The 15,504-nt window shown below is 45.8% G+C and overlaps 1 protein-coding gene across 2 annotated transcripts in view; it reads right to left on the minus strand.

Annotated features, from left to right (window-relative positions):
• The window catches only part of XPR1 (xenotropic and polytropic retrovirus receptor 1), a 109,440-nt gene that overhangs the window by 8,746 nt on the left and 85,190 nt on the right, over positions 1 to 15,504 (minus strand). For both annotated transcript variants that reach the window (XM_056355258.1, XM_056355259.1), the window contains 4 exons: positions 12,576 to 12,763; positions 12,165 to 12,344; positions 8,001 to 8,166; positions 6,067 to 6,258 (listed from right to left, as the gene is read on the minus strand). In XM_056355258.1, coding sequence (XP_056211233.1) covers positions 6,067 to 6,258; positions 8,001 to 8,166; positions 12,165 to 12,344; positions 12,576 to 12,763 — 726 coding nt within the window. The remainder of the gene's footprint in view (positions 1 to 6,066; positions 6,259 to 8,000; positions 8,167 to 12,164; positions 12,345 to 12,575; positions 12,764 to 15,504) is intronic.

Consider the following 15,504-nt stretch of genomic DNA (forward strand, 5'->3'; position numbering starts at 1 on the left):
CAGGGAGCTCCTGCCGGCACCTCCGCCCGGCCAGGGTGGTCCTGCTGCAGCCCTGCCCTGGTGCTCCTCACCCTTCCTGGCTCCATCACCCAGACGGGTGTCTGAGCTATTAGAGGAGCTAACGAGTCAGCGTGGAGAAACCGGGCTTGCTCAGGACGCTGGAGAGACCCACGTCAAAGCTGGGAGAAGGTCAGAGGCCAGGATGGAAATGTTTGCCCGTGGCAATGCCTCCGATTCTTCGCTAATGACACTGCTGCTGCTCTGATGGAAAGGATCAGAAAGACTGGCTAATGAACACAACTCATTACTGAAGGCCTCCTGGGCATGGGATGACAGCGTTTCAGACAAAAATTCATCCTAGCTCACAGCAATGTGACAGACGTTGCATGTTTTAGCTCCAAATAATCATCCTGATGGAGTTGCCTGTATGCTGTGCTAGGGCAAGCCGCACGAAAACTGCAAGTATTAAGAAAGGTGGCAGTTAATCCATTACAAAGTTTGTTTTACTTCAAGAGGTCAACCCAAGCACTCTATAAAGCTCTTGTGACACCCAAATCAAATCATCTGGCTTGCCACAGTGCTGACAGCTCTTCCAGAGCTGAGAAAGAAGAGGAGAGGTAAGAGATCTTGTGCTGACATACCAGGGATAAGCTAGGGAACAGGATCTCAGAAATGCTACTTGCTTCTTTCTTTCGTGAATTTTTTTGTTTTCAAGTTTGGTACATTTTTTTTAAAAAAAAAAGATTTGTACTTGAATACTGTCTGTCCATTTATTTCACCTTGCTCCACTCCCTAGAAATGAAATGACGTTTCTCAGCTGAGGTACTTATAAGCAGTTGCGCCGACATCTGATTTCTGTAAAAGTCATTTTAGTGCCGGTTCTCACATCACCTTGCTCTCCTCTCCTGCTGTAACCATTTAGGATCAGAGTGAATTACTGTTCCACCGACCAGCAAATTCACTCCGCAGGGGCTGCACCCTGCGGTTTCTAACACAGCAGCAGCCAGGGCTAAGTGACACTACCCACCACCCAGTACTTGAGCCAGCAGAGCTAAGGCACAGTCAGGTGTGCTCCTGCAGCTCCCAGCGCAACAGCAACACCCTCTTCCCCCCTCCTTCTCTCCCCAGCCTTCACCTGGAAGCCATACCCCTCCCCCATGGGAGCTGCAGTGGGACAGACCGTGGGGGAACCAGTGCTCTGTTCCAGCGTGGAGTTGGCTACGCCAGCCGGTATCACCACCGGGAGCAGGTGAAGCCACTGTGATTAATGAGGAGTGGGCAGCAGTTAAGAGACCTGGGGATCTCCCACTGTATTTTCAAGCAGCAGCACATTTCCCATTCATCTTCATCTGGGCAGACCTGGTCAAACCTCTCTGTTAGTATGGGATGGTCCAACACCTTCTTGCAATAGCCCATTAATCGAAGGGTGTCTCCTGCCTCGACAGTTCACATCTCAATTCCTTGGCAAAGCAAACAGTTTCACAATTTTTTCTTATTCTGGCTTAAAAAAAAACCACGCCAAGAAATTACACATCAGTTCATGAGAGAAGCCTGTTTCTGAAGCAATGATGAGAACACAGAGAGAAGCACTACTCTTTAGAGACCGCCCTATTTAGTTAACTTCTGTATTTTTAATTACTGTCAGTTTCCTGGACTGTTTAATGAGAAAGTGCGTGGCAGTCACATTATCTTAGACCGACCTAAGGCTCTCCGTGGCACTTCCAAGCTGATGTCAGCTAGTGTTCAGCAGTCTTGTTTGGAGTACCTGGAAAGGGTGTGGGAGCAGTATGGAGGCAGAGACACTTACTCAAGTTTCCAGACCACAGGGATTAACTTTGGAATAATTCAGAGGTTAATAAATAGCTGGATACTACCCAGACCACAAGGATTCACTGAATAAGGTGTGTAGATCAAACTGACAATGAAAACTTGCATAAACCATCTTTCCTTTCAGTTAAAGAATAAAATCCCATATAGCCCGTTTTAACCCAGTACTTGTGCTTAAGCTTAGTAATGTGTTCCTGAAAGAAAATGAGGAATGAGCACACGCTGAAACAGCAAATCCCACGAAACAAGAAAATGATGGAAGAGTACAAAGCACTCAGGAAGCTCAGTTCTTCAAGCGCAGGCGCCAAATACATATTCTATGGGAGCCAGATACTTCTGATGACACCGTGTGAGCGAAGGGCATCAAGGTAAGAGAAAACTGACGGACGTTAGCAAAACCAAGATGCGTCTTGTTTTACAGAGAATAAAGTCGGAGCATAAATCACGTGCAAAGATTAAGAAGTGACTGGCACTCTTAAAGTAGCACAACGCAACCCCTGTTGCACAGTTTCTCACAAGAGCTGAACACCTAAATATAACAATCCTATCCTTACAAAGTCTGAACCGGGTCTGAGAGAGGAACGAAACCAAGGCTGGCTATTCGAGGTATGTCAGCGTACCTTCTTACATGCAAGTGCACTTTATACAAGAGGGGATGCCTGTGGAATGCTGTGATATGCTGGACTGAAGTGGAAGCAGCTATACTGGTGCATTTGTTGAGGAAAGCACACCTGCCTTTGGCAGAGTGAAAACGCTGCAAAAAGCAGCATTGTGTCAAACTAACACTGCCCTTGGGGTAAATATTCTGCTGCAGGCACAGCTTCATCATTTGTTTCCCCAGCGCCACGTCGGTTTCCGTAGGGATTAAATAAGGCAATACAATATGCAGTTGGCTAGCTCTGGGCAAGGCTACTTGGCACTGCCAGGGAAGTCAATGCCAGCACCGAACTCCTTCGTGTGGAGCAAGGGGAGCGAAGCACGGGGAGAAGGGGCTGCTGCCTGGCCGTGCAGCGCAGGCAGGGACCGCAGCGCAGGCAGGGACCGGCGGCACGCACTCCAGTTGCTAGGTAGCTTAGAGTTACAGATATGCCTCATTTGCCTGTGCAAACATACCCTGCAGGACTATATTTACAGAACGCGGCCTTTGCTTCCCATTCCTTTGAGCGATATAAAAATACTGAGAATTCTTCCTTTGGGAGCTCAGCAACAGTTGCCCTTGGGTCGCTGCTGTCGTCTCTGAAACGCGGTTGTGGTGGCGCAGGCGGCGTGGGTCGGCACTCGTCCACACAGCCGCTGCCTGCTCCCATCTTATCTGATGGGGTAGCTGCTTCAGCTCCACTGATCCAGATGACAGCTGAATATTGATATGGTATCTGGGAGTTAACTCTGTAAAATCAGTCTGGTCCCAGGACAACAGGATTGCAAGCCTGGGAGAGAAAATCTAACAGAATTTACTTTTCTATCTCTACCCATCTAACAGCCCAGCTGCAATTAGCAGGGGAAATTGCATTCTGCATCTAAAAGGAAGAAAAGTAAAGGAATGTCTTCTCTGAGGGAAGGAAGAACCAGAATTATGCACTGCCTGAGCAATAGGAATTACTAAACAGTGATATTTTGGGGAAACTGAGATACTCATCAAGAGCCCAGATGACACTGTGTTACTGGGGGGATCCTTCGCTACAGGAGGTTTGGAGGAGGGAGTACCTGATATGACTAGAAGCAGCACACATCTCAAACATAGTAAGGTGGCATTTGTTTGAGTTGTTTTCCAGCAAGCGTATGAAAACACAGCACAAGAATGCCACGAGTGCACCCGGTATGACTTCATTGGCTTTCAACGCCAACAAACCCTCCCGGCTGCACAGTCCAAGCGACACAAGCTAAAAACCTCCACACGAGCTACAGATGATTCAATGCTCAAATCGGGGGAGGAAGACAAGCCTTTTCCGAGGGCTGCGACATCCCCAGGGCTCCCAAGTGGAGAACAGGCACTGGTGTACATTACCTGACCTCCCGAGAAAAGGCCACCCATTACCCTCTTGTCCCAGAAGCCAAAAGCTGTCATGCCAGAGGTATAAGTCATAGGCTTGCACACACAGGCATGAAAGACTGTTTAAATAAAACTCTTGTTACCCCTGCAATTAACAGGTTTGTTACTTACTCCAGTTTAGAGCACGTGTAAGAAGCAAGGATCTTTACCAACTTGACGCTTGTTTTGGGCAGCGCTTGCTTTCTTAACAGCAAGCAGCTAACCCTCAACAGATGTTTTGTAGGTAAGAGATGGGTGCCTGTCTCTGCTGTCCTTAGGCAGCCACAGAGAAGGTGTGGGCGAGCAGTGCGTCTATTTTCAACAGTAACATCATCACAACTTGGTGATCGACCATCTGATTCCAAGTTCAGAAAGAACTGGGAATCTATGTAAAGCACAGAGATAAAATTGGATTCTTAACAGGTACAGCATATTAGAAAGTGCATTTATGGCAGGATGGGAATAGGCCTACAGGGCTGAGAGGGCACAGCAAGGTCTTCAGGCAGCCCTCTGAAGAATAACTACAAGCCCAGCATGGGGACATTTATAAAATCTGTGCTAACATGTAATTTCCAAAGGCCACCAAGCTTCCAAATTTTTATTTTTTTTTGCACGACACCAACAACTACACGCTATTGACTGCCACTAACAAAACTGGACAGACAAAAGCTGGGAGTCACGAACATCTCTCAGCAATTGGAACCAGCCCTGTGCCTGGCTCGTAAACACCTCATTACAACCCACTCCCCGCCAGACGTGAAGAGCAGGCAACAGTTATGTATGGCAGCAAGGAGAACAAGGGCCAGCGGCGCTGGCACGCGTGCAAGTTTCAAGGGGAGTAGAAAGAGGTCAAATACTTCAACAGGACATTTTGACAGATGCTGGTTTTCTTCTTGGTTCCAAACCTACCCCAACCTTCCCACAGAAGGCTCTGCCAGCACGTCCCCCCCGGGAAGGAGAAGCATTAGTCAGCCTCCCCAAAGCAGGCACTGGATGTAAAAGCATATAAGCACTGACTATAGCCAGGCAATCTGTATTTGTCTCATCTCGGGGTGGCGGTGACTAACTGGACTGCAGGGCTGGAACAGAGCTGCAGAATGTCACTGAGCAAGCAAGTTAAAATGGGAACAAGCTCCAGGGACGCAGCAGCGGGTGGGGGAGATGCACAGGGGGGCCGGGCGCTGCACCCACCACCGATGCTCCCACACCAGGTTGGTGTGCACCTCCAGATTACAGAGCGCCCGACTTACATCCTTCAGCCAGTTTGCACCAAAGCATTTCTCTGCCGTTAAAATGTGCAGCCTGACAAACACGATCGGTGTGGCTGCAGGCCCAGCTATATCAAAACAGCCATTTCTTGGCCACAGGAAGGTTTCAAATAACCCTGCCACCCCTCCAAAAAACCACCATGGTAACTAGAAGCATGCCTTGGACACTTCTGGCCCCACCACAATCATATTTCAGGATAAGTAATTGCTCAGGAGCGTGTGCGGTTGCTAATTTCTAGAGACCGAGAAAGCATATATTTTTCAAATAACAGAACACAGCTTTTAGGACTTCAGAACAATGAAAGGCAGGGCGACTGCCTGAAGTGCAGAAACTAAAAGCTTTTTCCTTCAGAACAAGAGCAGAATCGAGTAATTGTCGTTTCCAGGGAGATGAGGAACTTCAGGGATCAGAGCTCAATCTGCAGTTAAATGGATTGGAAACAACTCCTTACCAGCTACAGAAAAAACATGGATAAAAACACACAGGAAAATCCAGAGAGGGCATTTTTCAGCACTGTGCACATCTCCCCACATTCAGGAACGATGGACCGACTTTATTTAGATGATCCAGGTTATCTGTTCAAGAATGCTGAGGCAGAAATATTTCCTATGTTATCCCTTTCCTTATTATTCTCCCATTCAAACTCCCTTCACAGCAAAAACTGGCATGTATTTCAGTTTTCTCCTTTTGAGAGAGAAACCTGAAAACTCCCTCTTGACACTCCCAAAGTGCAGTTCTAATCAGACCAGGTATGTGAAAAATACCTAAAAGGCCTTCAAATACATTTTGCAAGCTAGGTATGCCTTTGCCTTTCCACTGAGATGTTTCACAGGTGGCAAAAGACAAAAGCTCACGCTTCGAGGGGATGCCAATTTCTGAGCTTCTCCCACATAAAAAGCAAACCCCATGACTGGCAAATTATTTTCCAAAATCACCAATACCTTTGTGAGTGCTGTAGAGGGCTGCAAATGTCACCACAAAGAAGGTGGTGGAATATTTTCCAGCGTTAACCAGATGAAAGGCCCGTTTGTTATCACGGTATCGGCGCAGGCACTGGATGAATCGCAACCAAGCAGGGATGCACTGGACGACTGCTCTCACTCCGTAGGAGTAGCTGTAACAAATCTGATTATCTGCAAGAAAAAAGTTTCAGGAAGAAAGAGTCAGTAAGTTTAAGAACTCCTATCATCTTCCTTTCTGTAAGAGTAGTATCACTTGACACGAGAGCAATTCCCCATCAGTATCTCATACTGGGGCACACACATGTACGCGCACACACATCCAGAACAGCAACCAGCTCATCACCAGAAAGTATCCTGAAGCCCTTTACTCCATCTCGGAGGTATTCACATGACTTGACATCAATAACACATCCAGACAGATCATCATCCAACTCTTTCACTGCTGCCAGTATAATTAACATGCAAGAAGATTAGAAATAATCTATTTTTAAATTTATTTTGTGCTGTTGGCAGTCCTGTGAATAATCAAATTAAGGATGGAATTACAAACCGGCCTTCGACACTGAATTTTTGTGCATAAATGGGAGAGCATTTCCAAACTCTGCAGGACGGCTCAAAAAGGCTACTTAGCCTAACACGTCCTTGACCCATTTTTCTTGGATATTGTAATAGGAAAAAACATATTTCAGTATGTGTTGGGGGTTTGGCTTTTTTTTTTTTTTTTAAAAAAAAAGCAGCAAAGCCCATGCTACGCTCTGGCTTCAACAGCCAGGGTGAGAGGTAACTACACCAACACGGCATAGTGTCACACCCCTGATGTTTGAAAGCCTTCTTTTTATTGAGGAAATTAAATGACCAGGAAAACCCCAGCTTTGCCTGGAACCCCCAAGCACGCCCTGTTCTTATGTCATCTCACTCAGCCCATCCAAATCAAACGCCGCACTGACTAACAAACATTTGTTTCTTGTTCAGACTAACGGAGACAAATTATTAGCTGATATTTATCCCCAAGTATTGTGCTATCATTCTGCTGTTTGATTTAGGAGAGGACAAGTTGTTATCCACTCCATTGCTTTATTTGTTTTATTTTTATTTTTAATAAATAAATATTTATTTACTTGCAACGTTGTCTTAAAGGGAAGAGAAAGATCAGACAGGCTGGAAGAAAAAAGTGAACACTGATGCTTATTGAAGCACACTGCAGATTCTTTCAGCAAGTGTCAAACCCAACAGACAACACAATTTGCCAGCAGTCACTGCTTCAAGTGGGAAGCCAACAGCCCGACCCAGGAGGAGACAGGTACTATTTTACCACTAAGAAGGCCAAACTCAAAATTCAAACGCCAACTCTGTTGCTCTTTGGCTAGAAAGAAGAGGGAGAGCAAGCACAACGCTGGCGCCGCAGCATCAGCTCTAATTGAGTCAGGGGTGGCACTACCAGGGAAGTTTCTCCATCCTCTCTTGCTTTAGGATACTGCCATGGAGCCTGTAAGAAGCAGGCTACAGCACAGAAAATTGCTGTTAACAAGCTCATGCAACTCATTTTCATGCTGAGTAACAGACACAGGCTAAAAGCAAATACGTGGTTAAACGACTATGAAATAAAACAACAATGCCGGGAAAATGGTTTTCTTTTCCCGGTCAAGAAGCGCTGCGTCTAAATTCTTCAATGAATATACATGTCAGGCTGAATGACTGGATTAGGAAATGAATGCTGATGTGAGATTCCATTTCCCTGGATGGAAGGAAGAAAGGGGAGAATCTCTCTAATGCTGCTTTTACAAGAAATGCCAATTATTTTAGTTTCCTATGTCATCGGTAGCCCTCTTCAAAACAGATAATTATGAAGTTGCCTTGCTCAGTGTTTTTCAGGTCATTTTGACTGTTTGTGTGGGTCATCAGCATTGCTCTACCTGTATTTGCCAGAAGTCCAGCATTGTCCTCCCACTGAACCTCAAAGCTGTAGAAGCAGATCATGTACTCCAGATCCATGAGTATCACGACCAGGCTGTTGAGCTGATCAGCCAGCCAGAAATCTGCGAAGCCTACCTTGTGGAAGGGAGCGGTGAACACTCGAAACTGTCAGGAAAAAAAAGCGGAATCATTCATGGCAGCCTCAAAGACATCTGAATGCAGTGGTGGGACATCATAGCATTGAACAAATATGGAAATAACAGAAACGCTTGAAGATTTATTGCTGACCTTTCACTCCCGCTGACAAAAACAGATGTCTCCTCACTTGTAGTACAAATGCCATTCCTTCTTTTCTCCTCCTGTATGAAACTATTCATGTCCCACACACACCTTTTTGGTTTTTTACTGGCAACAGAGCCCACTCTCCTCCAACCAAGCTCTTTCCCAGAAACTCCCAGTTTCCATGTAGGAGCCCTCTACAGCTCTGTTTCTCTCGTTGCTCCTCATTTTGATCAGCGCTTTCTTTCAGGCATTTGTCACTCTACAAACACCCTGCACACTTACCTTCTCCCTCAGACTTAACGGCAGTGAGATTACAGCCCCTCAGCATGGCCATTAGGCCGACCACCGCTCGGTTTATTTAACACATTAGTTGTTCTTTGGTGTTAGACGTTGTAAAAGCGGTGATTGTTACTGCTGGATCTGCCAAAGCCCCTAGCAGGGGAAGAGTTAAAGAAAGGGCAGAAGAAATCCTATTGACTATCAATTAGCCTCCCCCTCAATCCTGTCCACTTTCCCTCTAAGCCTTAACAGCAGTTTTGTTACTTTCAAACCAGACAGTTTTCATGGTCCATTACCTTTGATTACAACTCTCTCTACCCGGTTAGTTATAGTTACTAATGGCCAATTTCTCAAAGAGACGGCACCAGCACCATCCGGTAGTTCAGAGATTTACGAACCTTTAAATTAATGAAAGCACAGGCTAACACCAATCTTTTGTATTGCTTTCCTTCTCAACCTAAAGGGTACGCAGTTACAGAAACCTGGGATAGGACTGACACATTCACATCAGCTTCTAATGCCAATTAAAGGCTCTGGTCCTAAATTTCAAAGCCAAATAAGGGATTAAGACTTAGTGGCATACAGCAGACATGGATCTTGACCCAGAAAGCACTGTGCTCGTGTAGGACGGCACCTATGACAAAGGCTCAAACAGGGCCAGCCCTCAGGGAGGTCTGTCCTCAAAGCCATCCGGCTGCAGAACAGCTTCTGCAGAGGTCCCAGAAGCCACACCAACCTCCCTTTCCAAAAGGTCCTTCCTCCGTTTTACCTGCACCCTGATACTATCTTTACCTGTTTCATCATACTTTTTTTTTTTTGCCCCCCCCCCCCCCCCCCCCCCCCCCCGTGTACAAAGACTTAACCAAAAGAAAAGTGAAAACAGCTTTACAGCTAGATCTCCCTGGGAAAAAAAAAAAAGAATAAATTCATAAAAACCCATGTCGCTGCTTGATTTAGGGAGAGACACTTAGGCACTGCCAGACGACAGCATAAAACTTCTAAGAGAGCAGAGCAGAAGCTTCCCACCTAAGCGTTACAGCAAAGACAAGGAGTCAGCAGGCACATCCACGGCGGAGCTAAGGCACTGCCAGCTGTCCTCGGGGACCCGAGCCGCCGCGGGAACCCTCCTAACCCCACGCACTCGCACTGCGGCTCCTGGCTGCTGCCGCACGCTGCCCGGGCACAGCTGGAGCTGTACAAGCTGACCATGTACTGCACGCCCAGCTAGCATGTACTGTCATTGCTGATCATGGAGCTGCAGCCCAGCTAGCAGAGGGGCACCGCAGCAGCTCCTCCCTTCCCAGCCGAGAAGCATCTGCAACATCCTCCAGAGAAGATGGGCCGCCAGAATAAAGTCAGAAAACACCAACAGCTGGAGTTGCCCCTCTCCCTTTCAAGCCATCGGTTGCGATTATATATCAACAGTTCCACAGTCTGAGCGCAGACCTCCCGGTGCTGATTGCTGCAGCTTCAGTAAGTGCTGCGATGGTAGATATTTGAGCTGAACACTTCCTCGATTGTCACCTCTCCCAGATGGGCTCCCTGCAGTTGTTTCACCATCTCGGCGCCCTGCAGAGAGCGTGGGCACGCAGACACGGTGCCATCCCCCACGCTCGGATCCGATTCCTCCCGGTGAGCTGCTCTTCTCAGCCTACAGGAACGCACTCCTGGGCTTCTCATCTGGCAGCAAAGGGGCAAAGAACGCTCACCTAAGCAGGCAGGCATGAAAGAAGAGCCTGGCATGGGAATTAAACTTACTACAGGCTAAATAACTATTTTCACCGGGAGGAAGATCAATTCAGCTGTAACTTGCAGTCCCTCAGGGATTATCAAAGGAGATTCCCCACGCATGAGTACCAACAGGTGTGGATGATCACAGGTGGATGCAGTAAGCCTCCTAGATCCGTTAGGAAATGCTACACCACACTCAAGTATGCTCCTGGTTTGGTTCTAGAAAAACTGGAGGTGCCAGTAACGCTCCGCTACACCCGATATATGTCAGACTTCACTTTGGCTGGAAATGAAATGTATCAAGCATGTGAAGAAAAACGCTCACCACCCCAAAATTTATGTGAACAGCACAGTTCCAAGAACTGCGCGATTTGAACCTCCTTTCACTCAGATAGCTGCTGGCGACTGTGCAAAGAAATTAAATACACCCACCCAGCCAATTACACACAATAAAAATTAGAAAAGCCTAACAGCTACTCTTTATGTGGTTTGTCTGGCCTCTTTTTCCCTCTTCCGCATAACACGCAGTCAGAAGTACTGTGTCATTTTCCACCATTACGGTGATCTTGCATTTTGATGAAGCTTTTTTCCCCAAGGAGCCTTCGGGACGAATTGGCCTCTGCACACCCAAAGGGACACCTCTGTCGCAGACTGCAGTGTGGTCGGGAGACAGCTGGGGTAGGAGCAGGTACTGGGAACTGCCTAAGACCTCTGTGAAGACTGAGAACCTTACCCTGTTAGGTATTAAGGTAAATTAGCACAGGTACTGCTCACAGGGCTCCAGCGCTTCCCCTAGCACCAAGGCACAGCAGGAAGACTGATGAGGCTTGAGACTAAAGGTACATCTGTGAGAGACGGCTGAATGCTGGGAGGCAAAAAAGGAAGAAACTGGAATAGTAGTAAGCTAGCAAACCCAACAACGGGGGTAAGCACACGGAGATTAACTAGCTGTGCGTATACCTGCACGCACATGCTCGAAGCACGAGTCTACGTTTCATCTTTGTCGTGTTCCAGATAAAGTTAATTGTTTTAATTGGCATTAAAATGATTCTACGAGTAACATCTACCAGCCAAAGCCTCTTCCGCCCCATGCTCTCTGAGCAGTTCCAGCAAGAATAAGGTATCAAGGGAACCAAACTGATTAAAGTCAATTTAAAAGCGCATACAGGGTGGGGATGAATGTGTGAAACAGCCACCTGGGAAGAGACTGATGAGCCATCCAACAAGTTTGAAAACTCTTCTTTTGGAGCTCCCACCTATAACTGGAACACTGAAGTAGCACACGTATTTACATGTAATTTACCAGATTAATTTACCTGGAAAATAGGAGCTGGGTCTAAAATAAATAGCTTGTGTAAGACCGCAAACAGATTTGCTGAAAAAAAATCCTACCCATGAACTTAATTTTGTAAGCAGTAACCTTTGCAAAGGTTCCCTCTCCATTGGTGAACCCTCTCTGTGTTGGCACTGCCCTAGTTTGGGGTGAGGAGCGTCCATGCAGCCCTGCCTTAGAGCATCGTCACCCCAGTCAAACTGTTTCACTACATTAAGGAACAAACAAGCAAAGATACGTGAATGTTTCTATACGTGCAAAGTATGTATACGGCTGTCTATGGGGAGATTAACAAGTAGCTACCTGTAACACAAAGATAATGGCAGACTGGTACAGACAAGCAGAAGTTGTTTCTGTAAACCCATGCTCAACAACCATTTGCAGTCAATACCTTCTCAGGTCTGCTCTATGAACACACAGTGCTATATAAGCATCCCTCTTTCCTGAAGATTAGCGACACTTCTATATACTTAACCTCTACTGCTCAGCTACAGCATTTTTTAGAAATTTATTTATTTCAGTCAGGTTTGAGACTTACCAATAGTTTGAGCAGCCAAAAACGGGACTTGTAATATAAGGTTTTGGTAGGGTTGATGAGAAAAAGCAACATGAAGCCGTACAAGATGAGTGGATTCACCTGCATAGGGATGTAGGTGAATTTACCATATATACATGCCAGCAGGCTCAGGCACCACAAAACACCCAGGAAACCAGCAATCTATAGAAAGATAGAAAAAACACGTAGATACCTTATGAAAATATAGCTCTGAAACCTACAATGAATTCTCATTATAAGAAAAGGGAGAACAGTGCTCAATCCTGTAATCTAATCAGCCTTCAGCAACTTCCTCTTCTAATTGTATTAGAACTCCTTGCCAGGAAATGGTGCAGGATTTATCCTCCTGATACGCCGCACAGCTCAACCCCTCCTATAATCTATCCTGTTTACCTCAAAGAGATGTTGATGGGACAAGTTGCTGCGGGGATTGAGTTCGAAGATGAGGACGTGATTCACTCCAGCCTGTCTCCAGCCATATGTGTTGATACCCAGGAGAAAGAGGAATTCTATCAGGAGAAAGCCACCTCGATAGATTCTCACCAGTGGCCACACATTTGGTCCATCTATAAAAGCCACACCTGGCAAAGACAAAAATGAAATTACTTTAGTGACAGCACAGGTCATGCCACAAAGCAAAGCTGCGCTCCACTGCTTTATGCTGGTTCTCAGATGCTTGGCTGTACCCCGTGAAAACGGGGTACGCTCGCACGCGCCTGCACCTTCCAGCAAGCGGAGAACATTTTGCCTGGCCTGTCTGAGGACTCAGGAGCGCTCTGGGGAAAATCTGCTCGCCAGTTGTTGTAGCTGGGGCATTAGCAGCCTCTCAGCTCCCCTGTCTTGCACTACAGGCACGAGGGACAGCACTAGTGTAAATGGTGACTACGTGCACTTAAAACTTCTGGTTGAGTGGAGATGAAATACTTCAGCTCCCCAACAAAACCAAGAGCCACTTAGAGTATTTAAAACAATGCTAAACTATGCCTAATCACTGAACTCAATACAACTGTAATGTAATACATATTCATAACTAGTAATCTAATATCCAACCGCACCCAAAGAGAGAACCCAATGCAAGGCAGCACTACTGGAAAGCCTGTTGCTTCCTTTGTTCACTCTTCAGGGTTTTGGAAACAAATTTGCTTAATTTCAAATAACAAGTAGCCTTATACAGCAGCAGCTTCTCTAGCACAAGCCTCTGCAAAATACCGACCCCCCGCTGGCCGATACAGGTTTTATGAGAAAATAAATATACAAATAAAATACAATTGTTTCAATCCTCAATTCCAGCTTCATTAAGTGTTTCTCACCCACATGTTTTTTAGGAGGGGAGAAAAGGAACATGCAGGTTTACAGAATTGATGCTAAGAATTTATGCCCACAAACCTTCCTGTCTAAATTAAAGCCTCAAATTTTTCAAACTTTTCTTCAGAGAAAGCATACCCATAAGAAGTTTCATGTGTTCAGCATCTGTACTTTATACTATATAAGATTATGGAGGAAAATTGTGCAAGGAACAATGACTCAAGAACTGCTGCTTTAAATTTAAGACTTAAAGGGACTACTGGATTCAGGCAGAATGGAGTCAAATTTTGGACAGAAAAGACAGACACCCTGAGGAAGCTGAAAGAAATAAGTCTTAAACAGGGACTTGCAGAAGCAGCATTTAAAATTTAATCTGTAAACCAAGGGAGGTGCTTCCAAAGTGGACAGAGTAGCCCCAAGAAATGTCTAGACTGAACAGGACAGATGTGCTGTGTGCTGTGGTTTTTCCCGAAGCAAACGTAGTTCAATATGACAGCTTAGCATATAACTTCCACAGCTAACGCACACTAACCTGATTTCTGGATGCTCAGGGTGGTAGAGGGCCATAACGGCAGTGTGAAACAGCGGCTCGTTCTGGAGAAAAACCAGATGCTGAACAGCACGAGCAGCTGAGATACTAAAATGTGGAAGCGAGTATTTCTGGTTTTCCCTCCTCTGATACTAAGACCCTGTGTAGTTTAACCTCCACAGTGCAAAGGCTAGATTTGATTCCCTTTTCATGTTTCTTAACTGAACCATGTTCTTCACTACAGCCGAGCAGTTGGACTGAAGACCCTCAAAGGACCCCGCTTGCAGGGAAGTGCCCTGCAAAGGTGTATGAGGTTCCAAACTGGCATGACCCAGTGCAGGGCTCAGTACTACAGCCCCGAGGCAAAGAGCTTTTCCATTCGTAGTGTTTCCACCCAAATCCAATACAAGCGAAGTCACCCCGTAGGGTCAGCAGGCAGGTGACACTCGCTCAACGCATCCCTCCAGCAAGCGTGGGCTCTGAACAAGGTGCTCAGAGACAAAGATGTCCCTGGTGACAAGCCCAGCGGCATCGCAGCGTAATTCTCAAACAAGAGACAGGGCACTGCTGCAACAAGAGCCTTGAGATTTTGCATGAAATCTTACAGGTTTCTGGTTATGCCCATTTCCACGAACTTTCAGCCTCAGTTACACACTGTGGCACCTAGGAAAGCTGACACAGAAACGGTGAGGCCTCAAAATTGGTACTCTCTAGGGTGACACCCTCCTGGGAGCCACCTGTAGCATGTGCAGTCTTTAACAGACCCCAAGTTATTATGAACTCATCTCTGCAAAATGTTGCTGTTCTTGTTTTAAAATCAGGCAATAAGGAAGTGATTTACTATTGCAAGCCGTGTTCTAATGCTGTTTCACAGACCCTACACATTGCATACTAAAATCCTATCTTAGTCAATCAAATCATGAAAATAATCTGGCAAAAGTAGCAGAGAGGTTAGCAAAGTAACATCCAATTAAAAACACTTTACAGTTACAATACAGGTTTTTCCCAATATCTGAAGTAACGTACAGATATCAGATCACGTCTGCAGATACAAACATACCTATTATTCACACTAGGTTAGTTACATCTGCCCTAGAGATACAATCATTTTTATGAATTCCTTCTCACAACTGTGTAACTTTTTTATTCTTAATACTGAACCATAAAGCAAACAACTGGCTTAATCATATTTGCATCTCACGAAGAGATCAAATGTCTAAGTAACAGGGGGAAAAAAAAAAAAAAAGATACAATGAATAAAGGACAGCTACTACACATTAAACAGACCCTTTACACAGAAAGGTCAACTTTCTGCTGCTACCACAGGAAGACCAAACCGGGAGCACTGCAAACAGCTTCTCAAACAGAGACATTTTATCCCAAGAGATGACAGGATCCAATTACAGAAACATCTGATTAAAAATTCTTTTAAGTCAAAAACACAGACATGGGCTTTCCCTAATGCAAGAGCTCGTACGTTGATTTGTT

The sequence above is a fragment of the Falco biarmicus genome, chromosome 11 (genome assembly GCF_023638135.1).
Source record: "Falco biarmicus isolate bFalBia1 chromosome 11, bFalBia1.pri, whole genome shotgun sequence".
In the NCBI taxonomy this organism is placed as follows: domain Eukaryota; kingdom Metazoa; phylum Chordata; class Aves; order Falconiformes; family Falconidae; genus Falco; species Falco biarmicus.